The 21,391-nt window shown below is 37.8% G+C and overlaps 1 protein-coding gene across 4 annotated transcripts in view; it reads right to left on the minus strand.

The window, feature by feature from the left end:
• The window catches only part of GALNT13 (polypeptide N-acetylgalactosaminyltransferase 13), a 540,793-nt gene that overhangs the window by 29,990 nt on the left and 489,412 nt on the right, over positions 1 to 21,391 (minus strand). For all 4 annotated transcript variants that reach the window (XM_075529413.1, XM_075529412.1, XM_075529411.1 and 1 more), the window contains one exon: positions 18,860 to 18,958. In XM_075529413.1, the coding sequence (XP_075385528.1) occupies positions 18,860 to 18,958 (99 nt within the window). The remainder of the gene's footprint in view (positions 1 to 18,859; positions 18,959 to 21,391) is intronic.

Raw genomic sequence — 21,391 nt, forward strand, 5'->3', positions numbered from 1 at the left:
ATCAAGCTTTTGTCGGATGCATCTTGGCTGAAAGCAGAGACTGCAAGAAGGATGTGTCCTGTGCCTCAGTGACTGTGTGAAGGAGTGTATAGCGTAAAAACTATCACTCGCACTGTGGAAAATGGGAAGTCCAGCCACTTAATTTTCTCACCCATCAATATGCCCGACAGTTCTGCTCGCCTGCTCCTTATTTTCTCATCTCCCTCTTGTGCACTGCAGTCTTCCTCTTCTCCTACATTAATGTCCCTCAGCATTCTAGCCCATTGTTTTATCTGCACTCTCTTCACCCCACCCCCTTGGTCGTCTTCAACGGCTGTTCCCTTTGGTAAGAACATTTTTATTTTGTTCTTTTTCCCCTTGAAAATAGTGGTCGCATAGAATAGTTGTAGTTTTGTGATTGGTTAATCATGTTCTCAAGGTCCACGCATGCCTTGAGGTGCTTCATGGTTTTATCATTGTTTTTCCAGCAATGCATAGTATTTCATGATGTGTCTGTACCAGAGTTTCTTTGACTACTGTTTTACTGATGGGCATTTAGGTTGTTTGCACCGTCTCCCTATTGTGAACAGTGCTGCAATGAGCATGCGTGTGCATATAGCTCTTCCTGTTATGACTTTTACTTCTTTAGGATATATATCCCGCAAAAAATCAGTCACAGAAGTTAAAACAGCTTGATACGAGTATAATTTTAGATAAATGGATGAATGGAAAAGAACAAAGAACGTAGAGATAAATCCTGCCACCTAGAAATAACTGATCTTTCAAAGGGTTCCAAAGCATTATGTGGGAAAGAGTCTTTTCAGCAAAAATGGGATCTTCATCTGCAGAAGGGTGAAACAGGACCTGTACCTCAACCCATGTACAAAAACAAACTCAAGGTGGATCAAAGACCTAGATGTAAATCCTGGAACGATTGATGGTTCATCAATGAGAAAATAGGCATAAGCTTAAAGGCCCCATTGCAAGGCCCAGGCACACTGTCAAATATAACAGAGGAAGCATACGAAGTAGGTAGGTGATAAAATAGATCATTGGGGCCTACTAAAAATAAGACACTATGCACATCAAAAGACTTCATCAAAAGAGTGAAAAGAGGACCCATGGAACAAGAAGATATTATTCCCAATACACAATGAACAACGGGCTAATCTCTAACATCGACAGAAAAGTCCTCAATAAGAAAAATCAAGTATCCCAATGAAAAAGTAGACAAAACCATGAGCGGACAGTTTACCCACGATGCCATCCAAACAGCCAGCAAACATATGAAGAGATGCTCCCGGTTTCTACAATCCGGGATATGCCAATCCAAACAACTATAGTATACCACTTTATGTAGACAATAACAACCAATAAAAATTTTAGAAAACACCAAATGCTGGCGAAGCTGTGGAGAGATTGGAAACCTCATGCAATGCCGGTGGGACTATACAAATGTGCAAACACTGTGTAAAGAGATACGGCTCTTCCTCAAACAAGTGATAATAGAGAGAGACTCCATGTGACCCGGCAGTCACTATACTCTTTGGAAGCCAGTCACTAAGCTCAGTCCACGACCCTGTGGGTGAGAACAATGAGTTCTACCTAGCAGTGGTATGTATTTATATTAAATTAAATTATTTGAAATTCTTCTATACAAGATATTTCATTGATCATTTACAATATCCCTGAAAATGTGCTCTAAAATAGGGCACTGTGTCTCAATGATTAATTCATTAGGATTTCTCTGATTTAAAATTAAGTCCAGTTAATGGGCATCTTTTTTAGCTCATCAAACGAAAATAAAAGTTCAGATTCCGGTTACTTCAGTGGATGGGTTGGAATGTAGCAATTTCTGATCCCTAAAAGTGTCACTTGCCGCCAGCAGTGCCGAGACCATGACTACATTGCTGGACTGAACACTGGCATGGTGACCTGCAGAGGCCATTTTGATCATTTCTTTGAGGAACAATGACCTGGATAGATACCTCTCTAAATTTGTTAGGTGTCGATCTTGGAAAAAGCAGTCTCTATTTAAAAAACAAAACAAATGACAATTTCTTCACATCATACAGAGGGATTAAGAGTTTTCCAAGGAGAAGATCATGGGGATCTATGTGGAAAGTAACAAACTACAGCAGTAGAGATATTATCTAGGAGGTTTTCCTCAAAGGACTATGATTCTTTATATTAAAAAAAATGGAATGGACCCCAGGCTGTTTCCATGGCAACACACTGAAGCTTTTCCTTTTAATGGAAAAATATATTGGTACATGCCACCTGTAGCTTCTACTCTGTACCGGACCAAGGCTTTGTGTAACAGAATAAAGAACGGGAACAAAAGAGAGCTCATTTCTGGTCTGTTTTTGTTTACAGTGAAATTCTATTTGTGTAATAAACACTAAGAATAAAAATCACTGCATTTTGGTTTCATTTACTGGATCATTTTTAATAACAAAAGTGCATGTCCTAGTATTTTCAGGGATTTGTATAAGAAATAGGTTACAAGATGTTATCAAATAACCTTTGGGCAACCTCTCTAATGTGAAAATACTTTATTTATTTATTTGCTTTCAAGTTACAATTTCTTTGCTTGGCGTCATCATTCCATTGTAATCTTAGCTCATCTATTTATAAAGCAGGGTAGTCCCCTCCCTCTGATCCGAGCCTTCTCCTCCATTTGAGCCCTCACCGGCCTGCAGTTGGTTGGACCCTGTCCGTATCAGCCTGCAGTTGGTCGGACCCCGTCCATGCTGTGAAGGTTCTTGGTTCTCCCCGTGGACGGTTAGTGCCCACAAAGTGCTCTGCGAGAGGAAGAGGAGGGTTTCTGCTTCTGTAAGATTTACAGGCTCAGAAATCCAGAGGGGCTGGGAGTGCAGTGGGGGGGTGGGGAAGTTCAGGGGGTCCATTGGGAGTTGGAATCATCATGTGCTCTTTGTATTTTCTTCACCTGGCCATAGATCCCTCGGTGGACACATAGGAAGCCCTAGAATACTAACTGAATGTTGGCAGTTCAAATCCACCCAAGTCACCATGTAAGAACGACCTGGCAATCGACTTCCAAAAAGCCAAAGCGTTGCCAACTATAGAGTGAGTTCTAAACAGTGCACACATGAGGTTGCCCTGACACCTGAATGCTTCCTGTAAAGGCAACGTGGGCAGTTTTGCTTCCTGACTGATGCTTCTGTACGCCCAACAAGATTGACTACAGGCTTTTGTTGTCTATTTGCTGTCTATACTTCATCCTGAACAAAGAGATTTCAACAGAACCAACCAACTCCTTGGTAGACAAGCGGTTCCTCCCAGCACTCAGTCCTGTAAGAAAGTCCTTTCGAGAAATCTTGTAGAAGACTTATGTCATGCAATAGATAGCATATCTTTACCAACTTCCTAGACACACACAAAAGATGGGTCAATACAGTTTGTTCATTTTAAAAAATCTTCCCTAATGCCTATATATTACTGGGCACATACCCAGACCTCCATGAATTCTTGATTTGTAGAAGATATTTTCCCTTTTAAATTAACTTTTTTTTTTTTAGTGATGGCCGGTTACTCAAAAATTTCAGACCTTTCTGAGGTGCTTCTCTAAAATATTTCATTGCAGTTTTAATAGTCATGCCTCCTGTCACTGGACCAAAGCTTTCACAATCGTCTGGCCTGCTCCTCTCATTTGTCCATCAAGAAGAGATCAAAGATCTTAGACCTGATGGGCGTCTGTCAACCATATCAATGTACAGGATTGTACAGTGTACAGAAACCGAAGTCTGCACAGGTCAAAGAATGCCCACACATTCACAGGCCAGTTGTCTGACACACGGCTCTTTGGCTTTCACCTTTCTATTTCACCAATTCTGAGTTAGACCAGGTCTGTGTGTTCTAGTAAGTCATACGAAGGTAGAGAGCCATGTGAAGGCAGAGTACACTGCACATGAGGAGAGTGTGTGTCCTCCTAAAATCATTAGATGTTGATCCAGTGATGTGTAGTTAAGGGGAGTCAACATCTGAGAAAGACATTATGTAAACCTGGTGATAGGTTGTCTGCCTTGGAACGATGCACCAGGCATGCCAGTGTCTTAGCTCCCTTCCCGCTCCCTGCACACACACCTATACACATGTGCACAGATGAAAACCCTCGAAGCCTTCATCAAAATATGAAATTTTCTCCATGTATGAATCATAGATCTTCCACTTCCACATGTACTTGCAGATGTAAATCCGCAGTTAAGTGCTCCGGACACTTCCTGATAAAGAATTTATGTGTGTGTGCGAGGGGAGGGCAAGCATAGTAGATCATCTTTATAGTATATCAATTTGTCTTTTAATAGCTATCTGTAAATAAGAAAACAATTTAAACCATACTAGAAAAGTTGGCTTATGTACATGGCAAAAGGGTATTTCTGTTCATGTTGATTGCTAATGAATAATATAGAGAAAGCAATTATTTTTACTCTGAATCTTGCACATTTTAGAAAGTAGAAGAAATGTGTTAGATTGTTAAGGTTGGATGAGCATATGCAAAAATTCTTTTTTAAAATTTTTAATCGTTTCATTAGGGGCCCATGCAACTCCCATCACAATCCATACATACACCAATTGTGTGAAGCACATTTGTACATTCATTGCCTTCATCATTCTCAAAATATCCGCTATCCACCCAGGCCCCTGGCATCAGCTCCTCACTTTTTCACCCCTTCCTCCCCGCTCTCCCTTCCCTCATGAAGCCTTGATAATTTACAAATGATCATTTTGTCATATCTTCCAATGTCCAACATCTCTCTTCACCCACTTTTCTGTTGTCCTTCCCCCAGGGAGGAGATTATATGTAGATCCTTGTAATCAGTTCCCCCTTTCTATCCCACCATTCTTCTACCCTCCCAATATCACCACTCACACCACTGGTCCTGAAGGGATCATCCTCCCTGGATTCCCTGCATTTCCAGTTCCTATCTGTACCAGTGTACATCCTCTGGTCTAGCCAGATTTGAAAGGTGTAATTGGGATCATGATAGCGAGGGAAGAGGAAGCATTTCGGAACTAGAGGAAAGTTGTATGTTTCATCGTTGCTACATCGCACCCTGACTGGCCCATCTCCTCCCTGAGACCCTTCTGTAAGGGATGTCCAGTGGCCTACAAACAGGTTTTGGGTCTCCATTCCACACTCACCCCCTCATTCACTATGGTAAGATTTTTTTGTTCTGATGATGCCTGATACCTGGTCCCTTTAACACCTCGTGATCACACAGTCTGGTATGCTTCTTCCATGTGGGCTTTGTTTTTTCTGAGCTAGATGGTTGCTTGTTTACCTAAATGTTCTGTTTTCTAGACACCATGTAGTTATTTAAGTGCTGTACATAGGGGTTAGAAGCATCTGTTCCCCCAAACTTGTCTAAGATTACCTTAAGAGTGAAAAACAATGTCATTCACTTGATATCAACCAAGAGAAAGATAAACTAAGATTCCTTGCTCTCTGCCATAAACAATCAAAAATAAAATCAAATTTTAATCCATTGATAAAATAATATAGTTTAGAAGCTATAAGAGGACTTTACAAAGTTCATGGGAAAATTCCATTGAATTTTCATACCAGTTTGAAGCCCCCTGGTACATTAGGCATGTAGGCTGTGTTCAGAATATACACATTTGCAAGCTCTTAGTGGTAATATGGAGAAGTGAAAGCAAATCAGATCTTTGATGTTAAACAAACCTCTGCTCCTGACGGGCCACCTGTGGGCCAATGCACAGGCTGTTTAAATGACCTAACCTCAACCGACTCGCTAATATGAACACCACTAATAATTACTATTATGTCTTCCTGTGAGGATCACTGTGATAATGAAACTAGATACAGTCGTTGCTGTGCAGCCAATTCCAACCAATAGGCATCCTTTGCCCAAGAGAACCAGCGCTGCGCAGTCCTGTGCCGTCTCCACAGTCATTGCTGTGTGAGCTCACTGGGGCAGCCTCTGTATCAATCCATCTAATAGTCTGCCTCTTTTGTTGCTGTTGTTTGTTTGTAACTAATACCCTACATCACCAGGCATGATGAGCTTCTCCCCAGACTAGTCCCACATGGTTATCAGCTCAAAGTATGTGTGATGAAATTTTGCCATCTTTGCTTCACTTTTTCAAGGATATATTTATTTGTTTTAGCAATATGGAATATTTAACATAATATATTCAATAATCTTAATCAACACCATAATTCAAATCTTTAATTCTTCATAATTCCTCCTTGTTCATTGTTCAGTTTTCACCTAGCCCTGAGGCACCTGAAATTACTACAGCTTCAGTCAGACACGTTTTCCTACCTAGAGGGGCCTCTGCTTTTACCTTTTCTACAGGGCTTTAGCTGCAGATCTTCCAGGTGCAAGTCATCACTTGAGTTCTGGACTGCTGCTCCTGGGGTGGATTACGGACCCACGTGAAATAGAATCCTCGACAAGTCCATCTTAGCCCTGTTTGTCATAGCATTGCTGACTAGGATTTTTTTGTCTTTATGTTGAGGTTCGATCCAGACTTTGCTTTTCATTAATACGCTCTTTAAGTCCTTTCACTTTTTTAAAAAGAACGGTCGTGTCTCCTGCATACCACAGGTGTTTTTTTATAAGCATTTTATTGGGGGCTTTTACAGCTCTTATTACAATCCATCCATCCGTCATGTCAAGCACATGTGTACAAATGTTGCCATCATTTTCAAAACATTTTCTTTCTACTTGAGTCCTTGGTATGAGCTCATTTTCCCCCTTACTCATCTTCCCTCCCTCGTGAATCCTTGATAATTTTATAAATTATTACTATTTTTATGTCTTACACCGGCTGCTGTCTCAACTTCCCCCACTTTTCTCTTGCCCGTCCCGCTGGGAGGGGTTCATATGTTGACCATTGGGATGTCTCAGGTTCTTAGGGGGTGTTCCTGCAATTCGGGTGCTGTGTTCTTCTTCATATAATACACTTTTTGGTGTATTTTTTCAGCATGAACAATGCATACATATGATTAGGAGTTACAGCCCTGACACATACTTTTCTTGATTTTAAACCAAGAAATAACTTATGTCTGGTTTTTTTAAACAATGTTTCCATGGCCCATGTCCATGTTTTACATGAGCACAACGAACTTCTCTGGAATGCCTATTATTTGCAATGTTATCCAGAATGTGTTCTGAACCACACAGTCAGATGTCTATACATATCCAATAAAATTCAAATCACTATCATTTTGGTGTTTTTTGCTTTTAGTCAAAATTGATCTGACATCAAAAATAAATCAGTTGTTCTATATCCTATTCTGAATAAGGAATTAAAATTTCTGGCCCTTCCTTGTGTATGTACTGCTACAAAGCCCTTTTGAATTATCTTCAATAACCTTTCACCTGAATGCAAAATTAATTATATTGAATGATAATGGCCACATTCTGTTGAATTATCTTTGGGCCATGAATATATTCCTATCATTTGGCCAGTGAGTGGGGATCAGACATTGAAAACCATGAAAAGCGTCAGAATATTGTCAGCAATAATGCTGGGAATGGGCCCCGATGTTGGAAGGCACCCAGAATAAGAATTATGTGGAGCTGTCTTCGAAAAATGGAGTTGACTTTAATGATAGGAACAGAGCTAAGATTTTGCGACCTTCGTTTGCTGATGAAGTGACTCAAAATGTGAAGAAATGGTTACAGGAATCCGCTAGTAATGGGAATGTGGAATGTATGAAGTATGTTGTGGTGGTTGTAGGTGCTATCGGGTCAGGTCTAACTCACAGAAACCCAGGTTCAACCGAATAAAACATGGCTTAGTTCTACACCATCCTCACAATTGTTCTAATGGTTGAGCCCCTAGATATAGCGACTGTGTCGATCCATCTTGTCAAGGACCTTCTTTTTTGCCCCGCTCTACTTTAACAAACATGATGTCTTCCTTCTGGCACTAGTATCTCCTTATATACTCAATGCACATGAAATGAAGTCTTGCCATTCTTGCTTCGAAGGAGCATTCTCACTATATTTCTGCCACCTAAATTTGTTTATTTCGGCAGTCCGCTATACTTGCAATATATTTTTTGCCATAACCATAATTCAAATGCTTCAAATTTTTTTTGGTTTTCCTTATTCAATGTCAAACTTTCAAATGCATATGAAACAACTGAAAATACTGTGGCTTGGGTCAAGAGTGCCTTCGTCCTCAAAAGAGTATCTTTGCTTTTCAATACTTTGAAGAGGTCTTGTCCGCACATATCACAATGTGTCTTTGGATCTCTTGATTGCTGCTTCCATGAGCACTGATTGCGTATCCAAGAAAGATTAATCCTTGGCAGCTTCATTTTTATTTCCTCCATTTATCATGATGTTACCTATCGGTTCAGTTGTGAGGACGCTGGTCAACTTTACATTCAGCGGCATAATCCATATCAAAATATGCAATTCTTTACCTTCATTTGCAAGTGTTTCAAGTCGTCCTCACTTTTCAGCAAAGTTGTGTCATCTGCATATCACAAGCTATGAATAAGCATTCGTCCAGTCCTGATGTCGTTTGTCTTCATAAAATTCAGCTTATATGATTATTTGCTCAGGATACACATTGAATAAGTATGGTGAGAGGATGCATTCCATGGAAATCTTTCCTGATTTTAAACCACGCATTATTCTCTTGTGCTGCTCCCACAACTGCCTCTTGATTCATGCATGGGTTCTGCATAAATACAATGAATTGTTCTGGAATTTCCAATCTTCTCAAGGCTATCCATAGTTTTTTATAACACACAGTATGAATTATGAAGTAGGAGAATAGGAAGTCATAAAAAATGAAATGAAATGCATAAAGACTGATCTCTTAGGCACTGAAGAGCTGGAATGTCCTGGCTCTGATCATTTTAGGTTGAATAATGACATGGTTTCCTGTATCAGGAATGATAAATTCATGAGGAACGGTCTCACATTCATCATCCAAAACAACATTTCCAGGTCTCTCTCGAAGTACAGTGCTGCCTGTGATAGGATAATGTTTATGTACACACAATGAAGTCCAATAACAACAACTAGTATTCAAATTCACACGCAAATAACCAAAACTAGTGGTGAAGAAATTGAAAAATATTAGCAACTTCTTCAATCGAAAACTGATCAAACCTGCATTCAGTATGCACCGCAAAGTATTGATGAAATGCAATGTGACAGTTGAAATAAGAGCAAAGAACAGTAGTTGAACAATAGGTCACTGGTGATAGAATTAGAACTGGATATCACATGATAGACTTTTTCAACACCAATGACTTCTTCACTATAAATACCTTTTCTTTCAGCAATGAAAATGACAATTATACATGTTGTCCTCCTAAAGCAGCTTTATGATTTGAGGAAGGAGCATTAATGGCCTGAAATTTGTATGTCACACAACTTTTTTTGTTGTTTGCTGAAATTGAGGAATCCTTGAAGCAGTTGCTAACAAAAATCAAATACTGCAGACTCTAGTAGGGATTTTGTCCTAGTTAGAGTTTTAGTAAATCTGGCTGGATTTGACATTTAAGGTACAATAAACTCTTGTGATGTGATGTAACACAATACGATCAACTTCATAATAGGATCTGCTGTGATGAGCCAATCAGCTGTAAGATAATTAGGGTGGGATGCAGTCCGTTGACTCAGGTCACAGTCCTGGTGTAATTGAAAGAAAGCTTCTTCAGAAGTGTGGCCTATTTCCCACATAAATGAACACTGCTGAACAACTTGCTTTTGTTTTCCTTCCCCACTGAGGCTGGATCCTGCATCTGTTTCATCAACCTAAGATTATTTGAACTTGAGTGAAAGAACTTTATGGCTTGCCAATCTTAGGAACCATATGACCTGTCCATCTTGGATTCATTCATTTTCCCATTTACAAGCCTAATCTGATGACCTCGGATCCAGCAGCAGCAGCAGCAGCAATGCCTCCGGGTTAGCCTTTGCCCCACAGATTTGGAACTGGCCTGCATTTGGAGTGGACTTGCCCTCTTATACTGGGTGAGTCATTTTCTAGACAAATTTAACTCTCTCTCATGAGAATATGTGGATGATATCAGAAGAGCTTGCCAGCTTCAAGGGTCCATGGGCCATGAGCTTTCATCAACATGCTGATGGAGGCAGGAATAGTCTAGTTAACCCAGCTTGTTACTTAATACTTACTAATGGAATCCTTGGGTGATATAAATTGCTAATGTGCTTGGCTGCTAACTCAAAGTTTATAAGTTTAAATACTCCAGATGTGCTTCAGAAAAAAAGCTTGGGACCAACCTCTGAAAAATCTGGCACTAAAAATCCTACAGAGCACAGTTATATCCAGCTACCCAGTCGGCTCAGGACTGGCAACTGGCTTTGTCTTGTGTTTTTGACTATACAGAAGAAAGGTCCAGAAACATTTACCATATATATTTGAGTATAAGCCAACCAGAATATCAGCCGGGGCACCTAATTTTACCATAAAAACTGCATTAAAATGTGCTGAAAAGTTGGCTTATACTTGTGTATATACAATATTTCTTTTAAGCAAGAGGCAGGTCTTTCTTAAGCCATTGATCATCAACCAGGAACAACCTGTGTTGGACTGAGGGAGGAGGGTGGCAAGGGAGATGATGTCCCCATGTGCTGGAAATGAAGAATTCAGATAGTTTGAAAACAAGTTTAAAAACGTATTGAAGATTTTCAAAGGTTAGTAGATGAATTTTTTTACTACTGGACTAAGGAAAAATAATGTTATTCTCCACATCTAGCCCTAACTGTGTATAGATTAAACACTATTTAAAATAATGTTAATGCTCATGTGCTGGGCTTAGTTGGCGTGTTCAGAATGCCACCATTACATTTATCGGTGTCAGCAAAGAAGTCGTAGTCAACACAAGCCTGCCAGAAACAGTGAACTCAGAATGTGAAGACGACAGTGAGGGTTTAAAACCCATTATTAGAAGAGCCTGTGCCTTTGAGTCAACCGGTATGTGTGTGTGTGTGTGTGTATATATATATATATATATATATATATATATATATGCTTTCTGGGAATTTGGAGAAGTTAAAGGAGAGCAAGAGTTTTTGAGAAGGCTATTAATTTAAAAAATTGCTGTCACAATTTCATTGAACAACCTACATAATTGAAGTAAGGTGTTTTTATTTTGAAAGTTACTTTTACTCATATCCTTGTTGAATAATATACGCTCCTCTGTATACACTATTTAAATGCACATGCGCATCATAAAATAAAAAGGAGCACTCTCTCGTGGTATTGGGAGGTATGCCTCTTAATAGAGAGTGATAGCAAAGAGGAAAGGCTGCATCTTGTCAAAGGCAGAAAGAATTTGAGACCTAAAAAAACAGGCAGGCAGTTCAATGGCATTCTGGGAGAAATATTTTTTATAAAGGAAGGTGTGACTGGGACAAGATGAGTAGCATTTACATATTCAAAAGGGAAGGAAAGGTCATGGTAAATGAGTCTAGAAATATTAAGGCTACAGTTAAAAATATATAAGCAAAACATCAACAATTCATATAGACAACAACAATACAATGCTCCAACTCCACTCAATATAGGTTCATAGAGGGCAGTCTGAGTAAGTAAGTCACAGAAGACAGTTACAAAGTAGGAAGAGGTTCGGTTGTGTAGCGCTTTGACTAGGCAAGAAGGCGCATGATTGGTAACTCTTCAGGGTGGAGGATGTTGCAGGGCCTGTTGTTTATTTTTCCATTAGGAAGTAGTGTTATTTTGGAGGAAAGTTCATTACTGAATAAGCGGAGATGGAAGATGTAGATAGGATGAAAACACGGGGACTCCTACCTAGGAACCGCTTGTAGTGAGGCAATCTAGGCACAGATCGCAAAGGCAGGCATAGCAATGGTGGAAAGGAAGAAATGGGACAGAAAGACAAGTAGAACAACTCTCCTGGACTTGGCGCTGGTTGAGAAGGGCAGGGATGGTAAAAGAGAAGAGCGGAAATATATAAAAGCTAGGTTAACACAGAGATTTGAGGGGAGGAAGGTTTCAAACGAAAGGTAAGATCACTGTAGCCACCCTGGGCTTGCGGCACCACTGCTGCTTCACAGAAATGCCCATTATTCACTTTGAGAAGATGAGTGGGTGCACAGTTTGGACCCTTCCTGAGAGATATATTTAAGAAGATGAATATATGTGGGCCGTAACCATGAAGAATAACGAATTAAGTATGTATGCCTGGAAATAACAGATACACTGACCTATACATATATCCCAGTGGCCTTGTTGAAATCCTATTTACTCATTGATATCAGACCCTGCGGGGATTTGGGAGAAGAGGAACTCCCGGGTTGAGGGTCCTGAGGAAGAACAGATGGCTCAGCACCTCTGAAAAAGTAGGTCAAATGAAATGTTTGTTTGCTCTGAGTAGTTTCTCTTAAAATCCCCTAAACTAAGTAGAGGGTAGGTTGCCGGTTAGGATAGCTGTTTTCTGGATGGATTATTGGGTGGGATAAGTTAGTAGCAAATCCTCATTATATTAAAGTCTTCTGGTATATGCATAACCCCAGCGGGAAAAAAACCAACAAACCAGACAGGTTCTTCATTCAAATGTTACTGAAATTAAAAGACTCTTGGAAAGTTTCCTGATTTTAATAGAGGCAGCATGAACTGTTATCTTCAAGATTGTCTATATCTAGCTCCTTTGACATTTCATGAATGGTAATTGTCCTTCTTTCCTCACAAGGCCATTCCATTTCACTTGCAAATCTGCTTTGCGAAATCACTCGTGATTTTTTAGTTCCACTATGACAGAGACTAAAAGGGGAAGAAATGAGTGTACAAAAGGCATCTAAGTAATTATAGTAGTCATAAAAATGCAAACTTAAAAGTGAATGCATATCTGTTGAATGTATTCATTACAATCTGTGAGTGCGTTAGAATGCATTACTAAAATAATCAAGGTTTCTCTAGGAGAAGGGTCTTTATATGAAGAAAGTAATTATTTACTCCAGAAATTGTTAATACACCTAACAGAAAGTTAGATTAATTTTAGGCATTAATAACAACATTTTAGAGGTGAAAAGTCTAGATAATATTTAATAATCCCTCCTTTAGCTTAGCTAAGAAGTGGGATTTTAATAAATGGATAGCATAAGTTTCCCTAAAGGTTTCTCTCCTGAAGAATGACTCAGAATCGTTTACTGCAATAAATTAGATGGGATGTTTTCATGTGCTTTCTAGCTCTCTCCAAATGAGTGACCCCAGGGAGAAACATCATAGATGCATTTGCTACAAGTTGAATATTTTTTCATCACTTTATATATTTTGTCTTTAAGATGCATGAGTATACTGTGTATGGGGCTGCTTCTTTACATTTTTAATTAAAGATATTTTGGAGTTCAATGGAGAAATGCTTATTATTGAATTTTTAAATATCTTTACTGTGATATTTGACTACAAAGTAAAATGGTGATTTTATAAGTGTTATAGTAACATCATGTGTGCCCATTAAGAATCTATGTGATGTCATATTAAATAGGAAGTTAGTTTTAATATTTGAGTATAAAAATATATACCCAATGAGTTAATGATCTAGTTACTAATTGATATCGACTCCTAAAGGATTATGCTACAAGGGCCTATTTCAAAAGGAATCTGGTTCCCACACCAAAAAGAGAAGGCAAAAAGGCAAATATAGATTTGAGCACATGAATTGCTTTAGAAGTTTTTATTTAAAAACACACACTCTACACACAGTTAAAAATGACTTGCAATGTATATGACACAGTTAATTATCTTATTATATAAAGTGTTCTAATAAATGGACAAGAGAAAGAACCTCCACAATTTACAGGAAAAATAACTGGGAAATTCAGAAATTCTTGGTGCTAAATTTTAAATGCTTAAATGCACTGATAATGTTAGAAATATGATATAAAGCAAGATAAACAAAATTGTCCCTATTCTAAGCCAGACAAGAAATATACACCCAGTTATGGTTGGTCTGTATTACTGGAATCCTTGGAGAGTATGGGAATTGAATTGCAAATTCAGGAAATATAAACATATATTTACATATATATTTTGGGACCAGATAAAGTTAGCTTCAAAGTGGCATTGCCACTCCAATCATGTTATTGTCTCTTAGAGTTTCCCATAAAGCACTTGTAAAGTCAAGATAATGACACTATGCACTTTATAGATTGTTGTGGGAATTATGGTCATAACTATTTGAAATTAGCATAAGGGGATAAGCATAAGTGTTTATGATAATATATCTTCCTACATTAGTTATTAGTCTTATTTAATTGGCACAACCTTAAAGATGATAATTTGTCTATAAATTAGAAATTTTATATTGCAAAACGTCTCATCTATTAAATTTATTTCTGGACATTATTTCTAAAGAAGTTAATATGTTAATAGCTACAAAGATACTGGTGAGTCTGGTCTATATTGATGAAAATTAAATATTCTTAAGTGTTAAAGAAGAGATTGATTTAATAAATTATAGTTTGCCTATTTGAAAATACATTTACAATAAAAAGTGTTTTCATAATAAAAGATCTCAAGATGATAGGATTGGAAGGGAAATTTCTCGAAAACAATAAAGGCTACATAAGACAAACCAATAGCTGATATTACACTCAATGGAAAAAAGCTGAAAATATTTCCACTAAATAAGGGAACCCAGCAAGGATATCCCTTTATCCTCACTTTTACTCAAATTGTGCTGGATTTCCTAGCCATTACCATAAGAAAATGACAAGAAGTCAAGGGAGGGCAATTGTGTAAAGAAGAAGTGAATCTTTTGCTATTTGCAGACAATATGATTTTATACATCGAGAATCACAAGTTGTCCACAATAGGTTTACTGGGAATAATAGAGTTTGGTAGTATAGTGGGATACAATATTAATAAGCAGAAATCACTGGCTTTCTATAAACAAGTGAAGGGAATACTAAAATGATATCAAGGAAACAAAACCATTCACAATAGCCACACGGAAGCTGAAATACTTGGGAATAAACCTAATACCCCCCACAAAAAAAAGACCTGTAAGAAGAAAAGTACTTAACATTACTACAAGAAACCGGAAGGGATCTACACAAATGGAAGAATGTCCATATTCATGGATAAGAGGACTTAATATTGTGAAAATATCAATATTACCTAAAGTAATATTCAGATTCTATGTAATCCTGAACCATATCCCAGCATCATTCTTCATAGAAATGAAAAGGAAAAAAGGGTTACCAACTTCATATGGAGAGGGAAGAAGCCCAGAATAGGCTAAGAACTCAAAAAGAAGAATAAATTAGGTGGCCTTGCTTTACCTGACATCAAGATCTACTGTACAGCTACAATTGTCCAAACAGCCTGTCACAGGTATAATGATAGATACACAGACAAATGGATCAGGACAAAAAAATCCAGAAATAAAAAACATCCACCTACAGACAACTGATTTTCAATAAAGGTCCAAAACACATTAAAGAGGAAGTCAATGCTTCAATAAATGGTACTGGACATATTGACTAAGCACCTGCAGAAGAATGAAACAAGGCCCATCTCTCACCCAATGCACAGACAAACTCAAGGTGGATCAAAGACTTGAATGTATAACCCAAAGCTATCAGGATCACTGATGAGAAAATCGGGACAAATCTAAGTGTCCTAGTGGAGGGACTACTCAAGCTAACAGAGATAACAAAGGAAATACACTTTGTGGAAGACAAAATAGAAGACTGGAACCTATTAAAAACAAACCACTTACATAAGCAAGTGTGGTGAAGAAAGCTGAAGGTGGCTGGCTATTAAAAGGTACAGTGTCTGGGGCCTTAATGGCTTGAAGTTAAACAAGCAGCCATCTAACAGGGAAGCAACAAAGTCCACATGGAAGGAGCCTGTGTGATCAAGAGCTGTCAATGGCAATAGGTATCAGAAGTTCAAAAACAAGCAACCAAATTGAGGCGAAGGAGCAATAGTACAATTCTGCTTGACAAGATTGACATGGCATTTAGGTTAATTCCCAAGTAAAAATAAATTGAAAGACAAAAGAAACAAACACAGACAAAGGAATGTTTTGGGGGTGACACTAAATCCCAGCTCCGATTTAAGAAGAATTAGTTCTTACCTGATGGTCCTGCAAATACTTGCCTCCAGAAAGGGAATACAGAAGAGACAGATGCTATAGTAAAATGGGAGGAAGAAATTACCTGGTGCTCAGCTATCAGATACAACAGTGTCTGTGGTCTTAAAGGCTTGTCTCTGAACAAGCAGGCATAAAAGTGAGATGTCAACTAAGTCCACATGGAAGAAGCACACCATCAGCAGTCACTGAAGGATCGTGAAGCATTTAATCCGAAATTGAAGGGAGGGATTCATATCAGAGACTCCAGTTTGCAGAAGACTCAGCTTGAGAGTAGGAGACCAAGATTCATTGAGATAGATTGGTGGAACTATACAGGAAACAGACCTCTGGTGGACTCCCTTATCCACAATTGTGGGATAGGAGGAAATGGTCACTAAATGCAGTGCATTTGCATATAGAAGGTCAAAGGTAGAATCCTGACTTGAAGATTTAAAACTTGTCAGCAGAGTCCCTGTAGGATGCATGTTGGACCTGTTCTGGTTTTCAAAATCTTATGTTTTGGGGGGTTCTATTGTTTTGTTTGATTTTTGAATATACCTATTAGGGGGTTCTGATGTACCCATCAGAAGGGTTATGTTATCAGGGGTCACCCTCAATGTTGTGGTATATGACTTTTCATTTTGCAGGGGTGTGAAAACCAGGGCTGATGAACCTATAAAGTCAGCAAGTTGAATAAGGGTTTTGGGGAGAGAGGGAAACTGAGGGGGTCACAGGGTGAAAGGGTGATGACGTCAAGGGGTCTGTATAAAAAAACAAATGTTTGAAACTGCTTGTGGTAGTAAATGGACTATTCTGCTGGACATGATTGAACTATAGTGATTAGATATATGCATTAATCCCAATTAATTAAAAAAGCAATCATGTTAAAGCTTATAATACTTTTTGATTTGTTGGTTTGTCTTTAGATTAATCCTGGTACAAAAAGCTTCCATTGGCACAAACTTGCATTTCAAAAAAATATTTGATTAAGAAAAGTATAGCTAACAAGAGCATCAAAATTTATTTATAAAGTAGACCTATGCTACATTTGTTAAAATATTTGTGTAAATGCACTAGAGAGATTTGATTATTTTTTTGTGCTTACAGGAAAGAGGCTGCTTTGACAATTTTAGGCTAAATAACCATAGAAATAGATATATTTCCATGGCAGCTTAAACATATAGCAATATAAAAATGGAAAAGGTAGTTCTGAGAATACAATTCTAAAATATCTTCTTCTTAAAAGTGAGCACGACAAAAATTTAAGTATCTTCTGGCACTCACCATCCTTTAAATACTGAACTACAGCAAAATACAACCATAACCAGAGACTTTTGTATAATCATTTAATATTTTTAAAGAAATATACATATTAGACTAGCACGAGAACCTTCATTTTACAGAACTAACCAACAAGATAAGTAGTATGGCCTTTTATCTTGTTTCAGGCATAAACTACTGAACGATTTTTTTTTTTTACTTTTATAAATAACAAAAGTAGCTGAAATCATAAATGGAAACAAAAAGCTAAGACTTTGCTTTTAAAGTAACATTCATTGTGAATTAGGTGAAAGTTTAGAGAGTAAAGCAGATTTTCATTAAATAATTCAGACAATGTGATGTCACAGGTCCACTCCCTCCCTGTATTCCCCTTTCCTGCCCTCCTTTCCTAAGCGTGCGGCCTCTAAACTTTGTTCGGAGTGCTGCTCTTTCTTAAGTTGTTTATTATTTTAAGATTAGCATGCCTCCTCAGTGTTATTTCTTTCCTATCTATCAATTATTTTGCTGAAAATTGATCCATGGGCTATGCTCAGTTCCATCGGCAAAATACGATTAAGGATTATAATCTCAAAAATTCCGTCCACCTTTAACCAGTCAAGCCCTTTTTGTAGTTATATTACTTGGAGTTTTGTGTCACTCCCCCCCCCACCTGCCCCCCTGCTAACTGTTGTCAATAGTGCTTATGGGCATTTCCTAGATGGCAAGCGTGTACAGAAAGAGAAAGCGGGGCTCTTGCGGAGAGCAGCGCAACACATAACCAGTGCGACTCTCACTGAGTCCCTGGAGATTGCATAGTCGGCCTCTTAGAGTAGCCAGGGACCCAGGGCTGTTCTGGCCAGAGGACCTGCTGCCCCCACGTAAGCCATCTTCCAGAGCCATGTGCCCACACTTAAGAGCATAATAATCCTTATGCCTGACAAGTCTGTGACAAATTTAATCAAACTATTAATTAACTTGTACACAAACAAAAATACTGCCCAAGATTCTGACTAGGCTATGTCTGTTTAAATACGAAATCTTCACTGTGTCCAAAGAAAGCCAAAATAAGGAAAGGGTTAAGGTTTTTAAAAAAAGTTTTATTGAAACTTAGAAAGTCCTAGAGGCCATAAGAGACATAAAAATGCCACGTATATGAAATGGTATATATGTATCCTAGATCACCTTTGGAAAGACATCACAATCGTATAAGGGCAGTTTTCTATTATTAAATAAATTGTAGTCCACCTTTATTCATCCTTAGCATAGTAAGCTGGGTTTAAAAGTTTTGTAGAACCTCATTCAATACATGTAGGTTCACTGAGAGTGTTGCCGTTTTTATTAAGTGTTGTAATGCTTTCTTGATACTTGGGAAAAGGAAATAGGAAAATTTTACTGAGTAATTATTAATTTACTAAGCAAAGAGTTTATTGCTATTGCTTGCTAGTGGGCCATGGTCTACATCTATTCATTTAACAAAACTATTTTCAAATATATATTATATATATGAAGTTGATAAATCAATCAAGATCTTACCTGATTTCCTCCCATACCATGGCAATTGAATATACCTACTTTCTCATTTTCCTTTCGGCCCATGTTGTCTAAACATTGATTCGTCTCAACATTTCTTATCTAAACAAATACACACAAAAAAGCAAGTAAACATACAATAAAATGTTTCTGATAATATCAAATAGCCTGTATTGTTCACTAAATGATACAAACTAATAAGGAGATTCCTCTAAGAATAGTTTGCTTCAAAGAATTTTATTTTGGAGTGCCCAGTCTTAGATACCGTAGAAGTTACTAATCTTGTACTGAAATAAATGTAATTGGCACTAGCATTGATATTAACATCTATTCTATATCCTCTCATTCATATCATAGTTTCAGAAGAAAATCATACACACATGAAGAATTGGGAACACTTCTTAAAATCCTCTTAAAGTGAGAAGTGTCCAAGTAGGCAAAATCTATTCTTGAACCTTCAGTATCATATGCAAAGGAATATGTATGAATTGACTAAATGTTCATTTAAATACATGTTGCATTACTAGATGCTGCATTCTTGGAGTTAATAAAAATTAATTGCACTGGCAATTTCTGTGACTAAAATATAGTCTATGCATGTTTTTCCATCCATCCTGCATGCCAAACTTAATGGAAAGTACTTGACCGTAAGCAAAACTACTGAAAGGATAAATGCTGATTTTGTATAACAAATTCTACAAAAGCAAGATTAAATTGCCAGTTGCAAACAGAAAGATCTTGGTTTTCACTCAAACACAGCATTACTCCTACAATTAGCATACAGCTCATACATGTTTGGGTCATATGTAATCACAAAAACCACTCACTGAGCTAAAAGGTGCTAACATTATAAAATCAAGCACAACTTATACAAAGAGTAGGAAGAAGAAAAAAATCCCTTTTAAATAAAACATTTGAGATGCTTTCCTTAATCTTAACCACGAATACATATTTATACTTTTCTATATTGCTTATGAATTTTATCTTTAAATCTGAACATGCATATCTCAGTGTGCACGAAGGTATTGCTTGGATTCAATGAATTGTGGATTGAGATGTATACATACATATATTCCAATTTACCCCCAAACCAAATACTACACTGAATCCATCCTAATGAAGTGATGTCTACACCTACCGTATATACACAAATATAAGCCGACCTGAATAAAAGTTGAGATACCTAATTTTAACACAAAAACTACATTAAAAATGTGCTGAAAAATTCGGTTTATACACCGTATATATAGTACTGATATGGCCTCCAACTACTCATGTTGTACACCGTTTCTGTTCCTCAGGAATAAAAATGACTCCTAAATGGTAATTAAATCATCAAAGAAAGCCCTCAAAGGTAAAAGGGCATATAAAGTAATATCTGGATTCATTTATATTGCATTAGGTAGATTATACATAATCCAGAGTTGATTTAAAGTCTAGGAGAGGGTGTGTATAAATTAAATGCAAACACTATGATGTTTTATAAAGGGACTTGAGAATCTTCATATTTGATATGAGGGCCCTGAAACCAATTCCCTCAAATGCTAAATAATGCTACGTGTCATCCAGCTGGTTCTGACCCGTAGTGACCTTATGTACAACAGTACGTGTGTATTTAGTTCTATGGGCTTTGAGTCTATGTTACCTCACATTAAAAATAATTCACATTACAAGCTTTTGGAGAGAGACATTATTGTTAATATTAGATGCCTGCAAGTAGGATCCAGGGACCCCATGTTGAACTCACTGTCTGGTGCTGAGACATTCTCATAGTGGGACCCCATGTTGAACTCACTGTCTGGTGCTGTGACATTCTCACAGTAGGATACCATGTTGAACTTAATGCCCGGTGCTGGGACAGTCTCATAATAGTTACTATGTTTGAGAAAATAGTTGCAGTCACTATCATCTAATCCCTCTGAAGATCTTCCCCTTTTTTTGCAGACCCTCTACTTTTTACAAAAGGTAATTTTCTTGGGAGCTCTTACAGATATTATAACATTCCATAATTCAATAGACCAATCATAACTGTATAATTGCTGCCACCATCAGTTTCAAAACATTTTCTTCTCCTTGAACTCTTTGATATTAACTCTCCTTTATCCCCTCCCTTCCCAGTCCAAGCCCCCAGGAACCCTTATTGCTATGTGATATATTATTCTTATTATTGCCATAGATTATACCATCCAAGGTATCCATTCACCTATAATTCTCTCAGTTATTCCCCTGAGACCTGAGTGGGATTATATAGTCTCTTCCAGTACCCTCAGGGAATCATTACTCTTACTATTTGTGAAGGGTTTATCTATCTTGGATTTCATGCATAGAACTATTTTAATTTTACAAATGGACATACACAGGTCTAACAAGATTAATGGGGTAAAACTAAGACCATAATAGTAAGGGGCAGAAATATTAAGGATGTAGAAGATAGTTATGTGTTTCATCAGTGCTGTACTACATTCCTTCTATGTGACCCTTCTGTGAGGGACTATCCAATTATATTGCAGGTGGTCTTTGGGTCTCCACTTTGTG

The sequence above is a fragment of the Tenrec ecaudatus genome, chromosome 13 (genome assembly GCF_050624435.1).
Source record: "Tenrec ecaudatus isolate mTenEca1 chromosome 13, mTenEca1.hap1, whole genome shotgun sequence".
In the NCBI taxonomy this organism is placed as follows: Eukaryota; Metazoa; Chordata; class Mammalia; order Afrosoricida; family Tenrecidae; genus Tenrec; species Tenrec ecaudatus.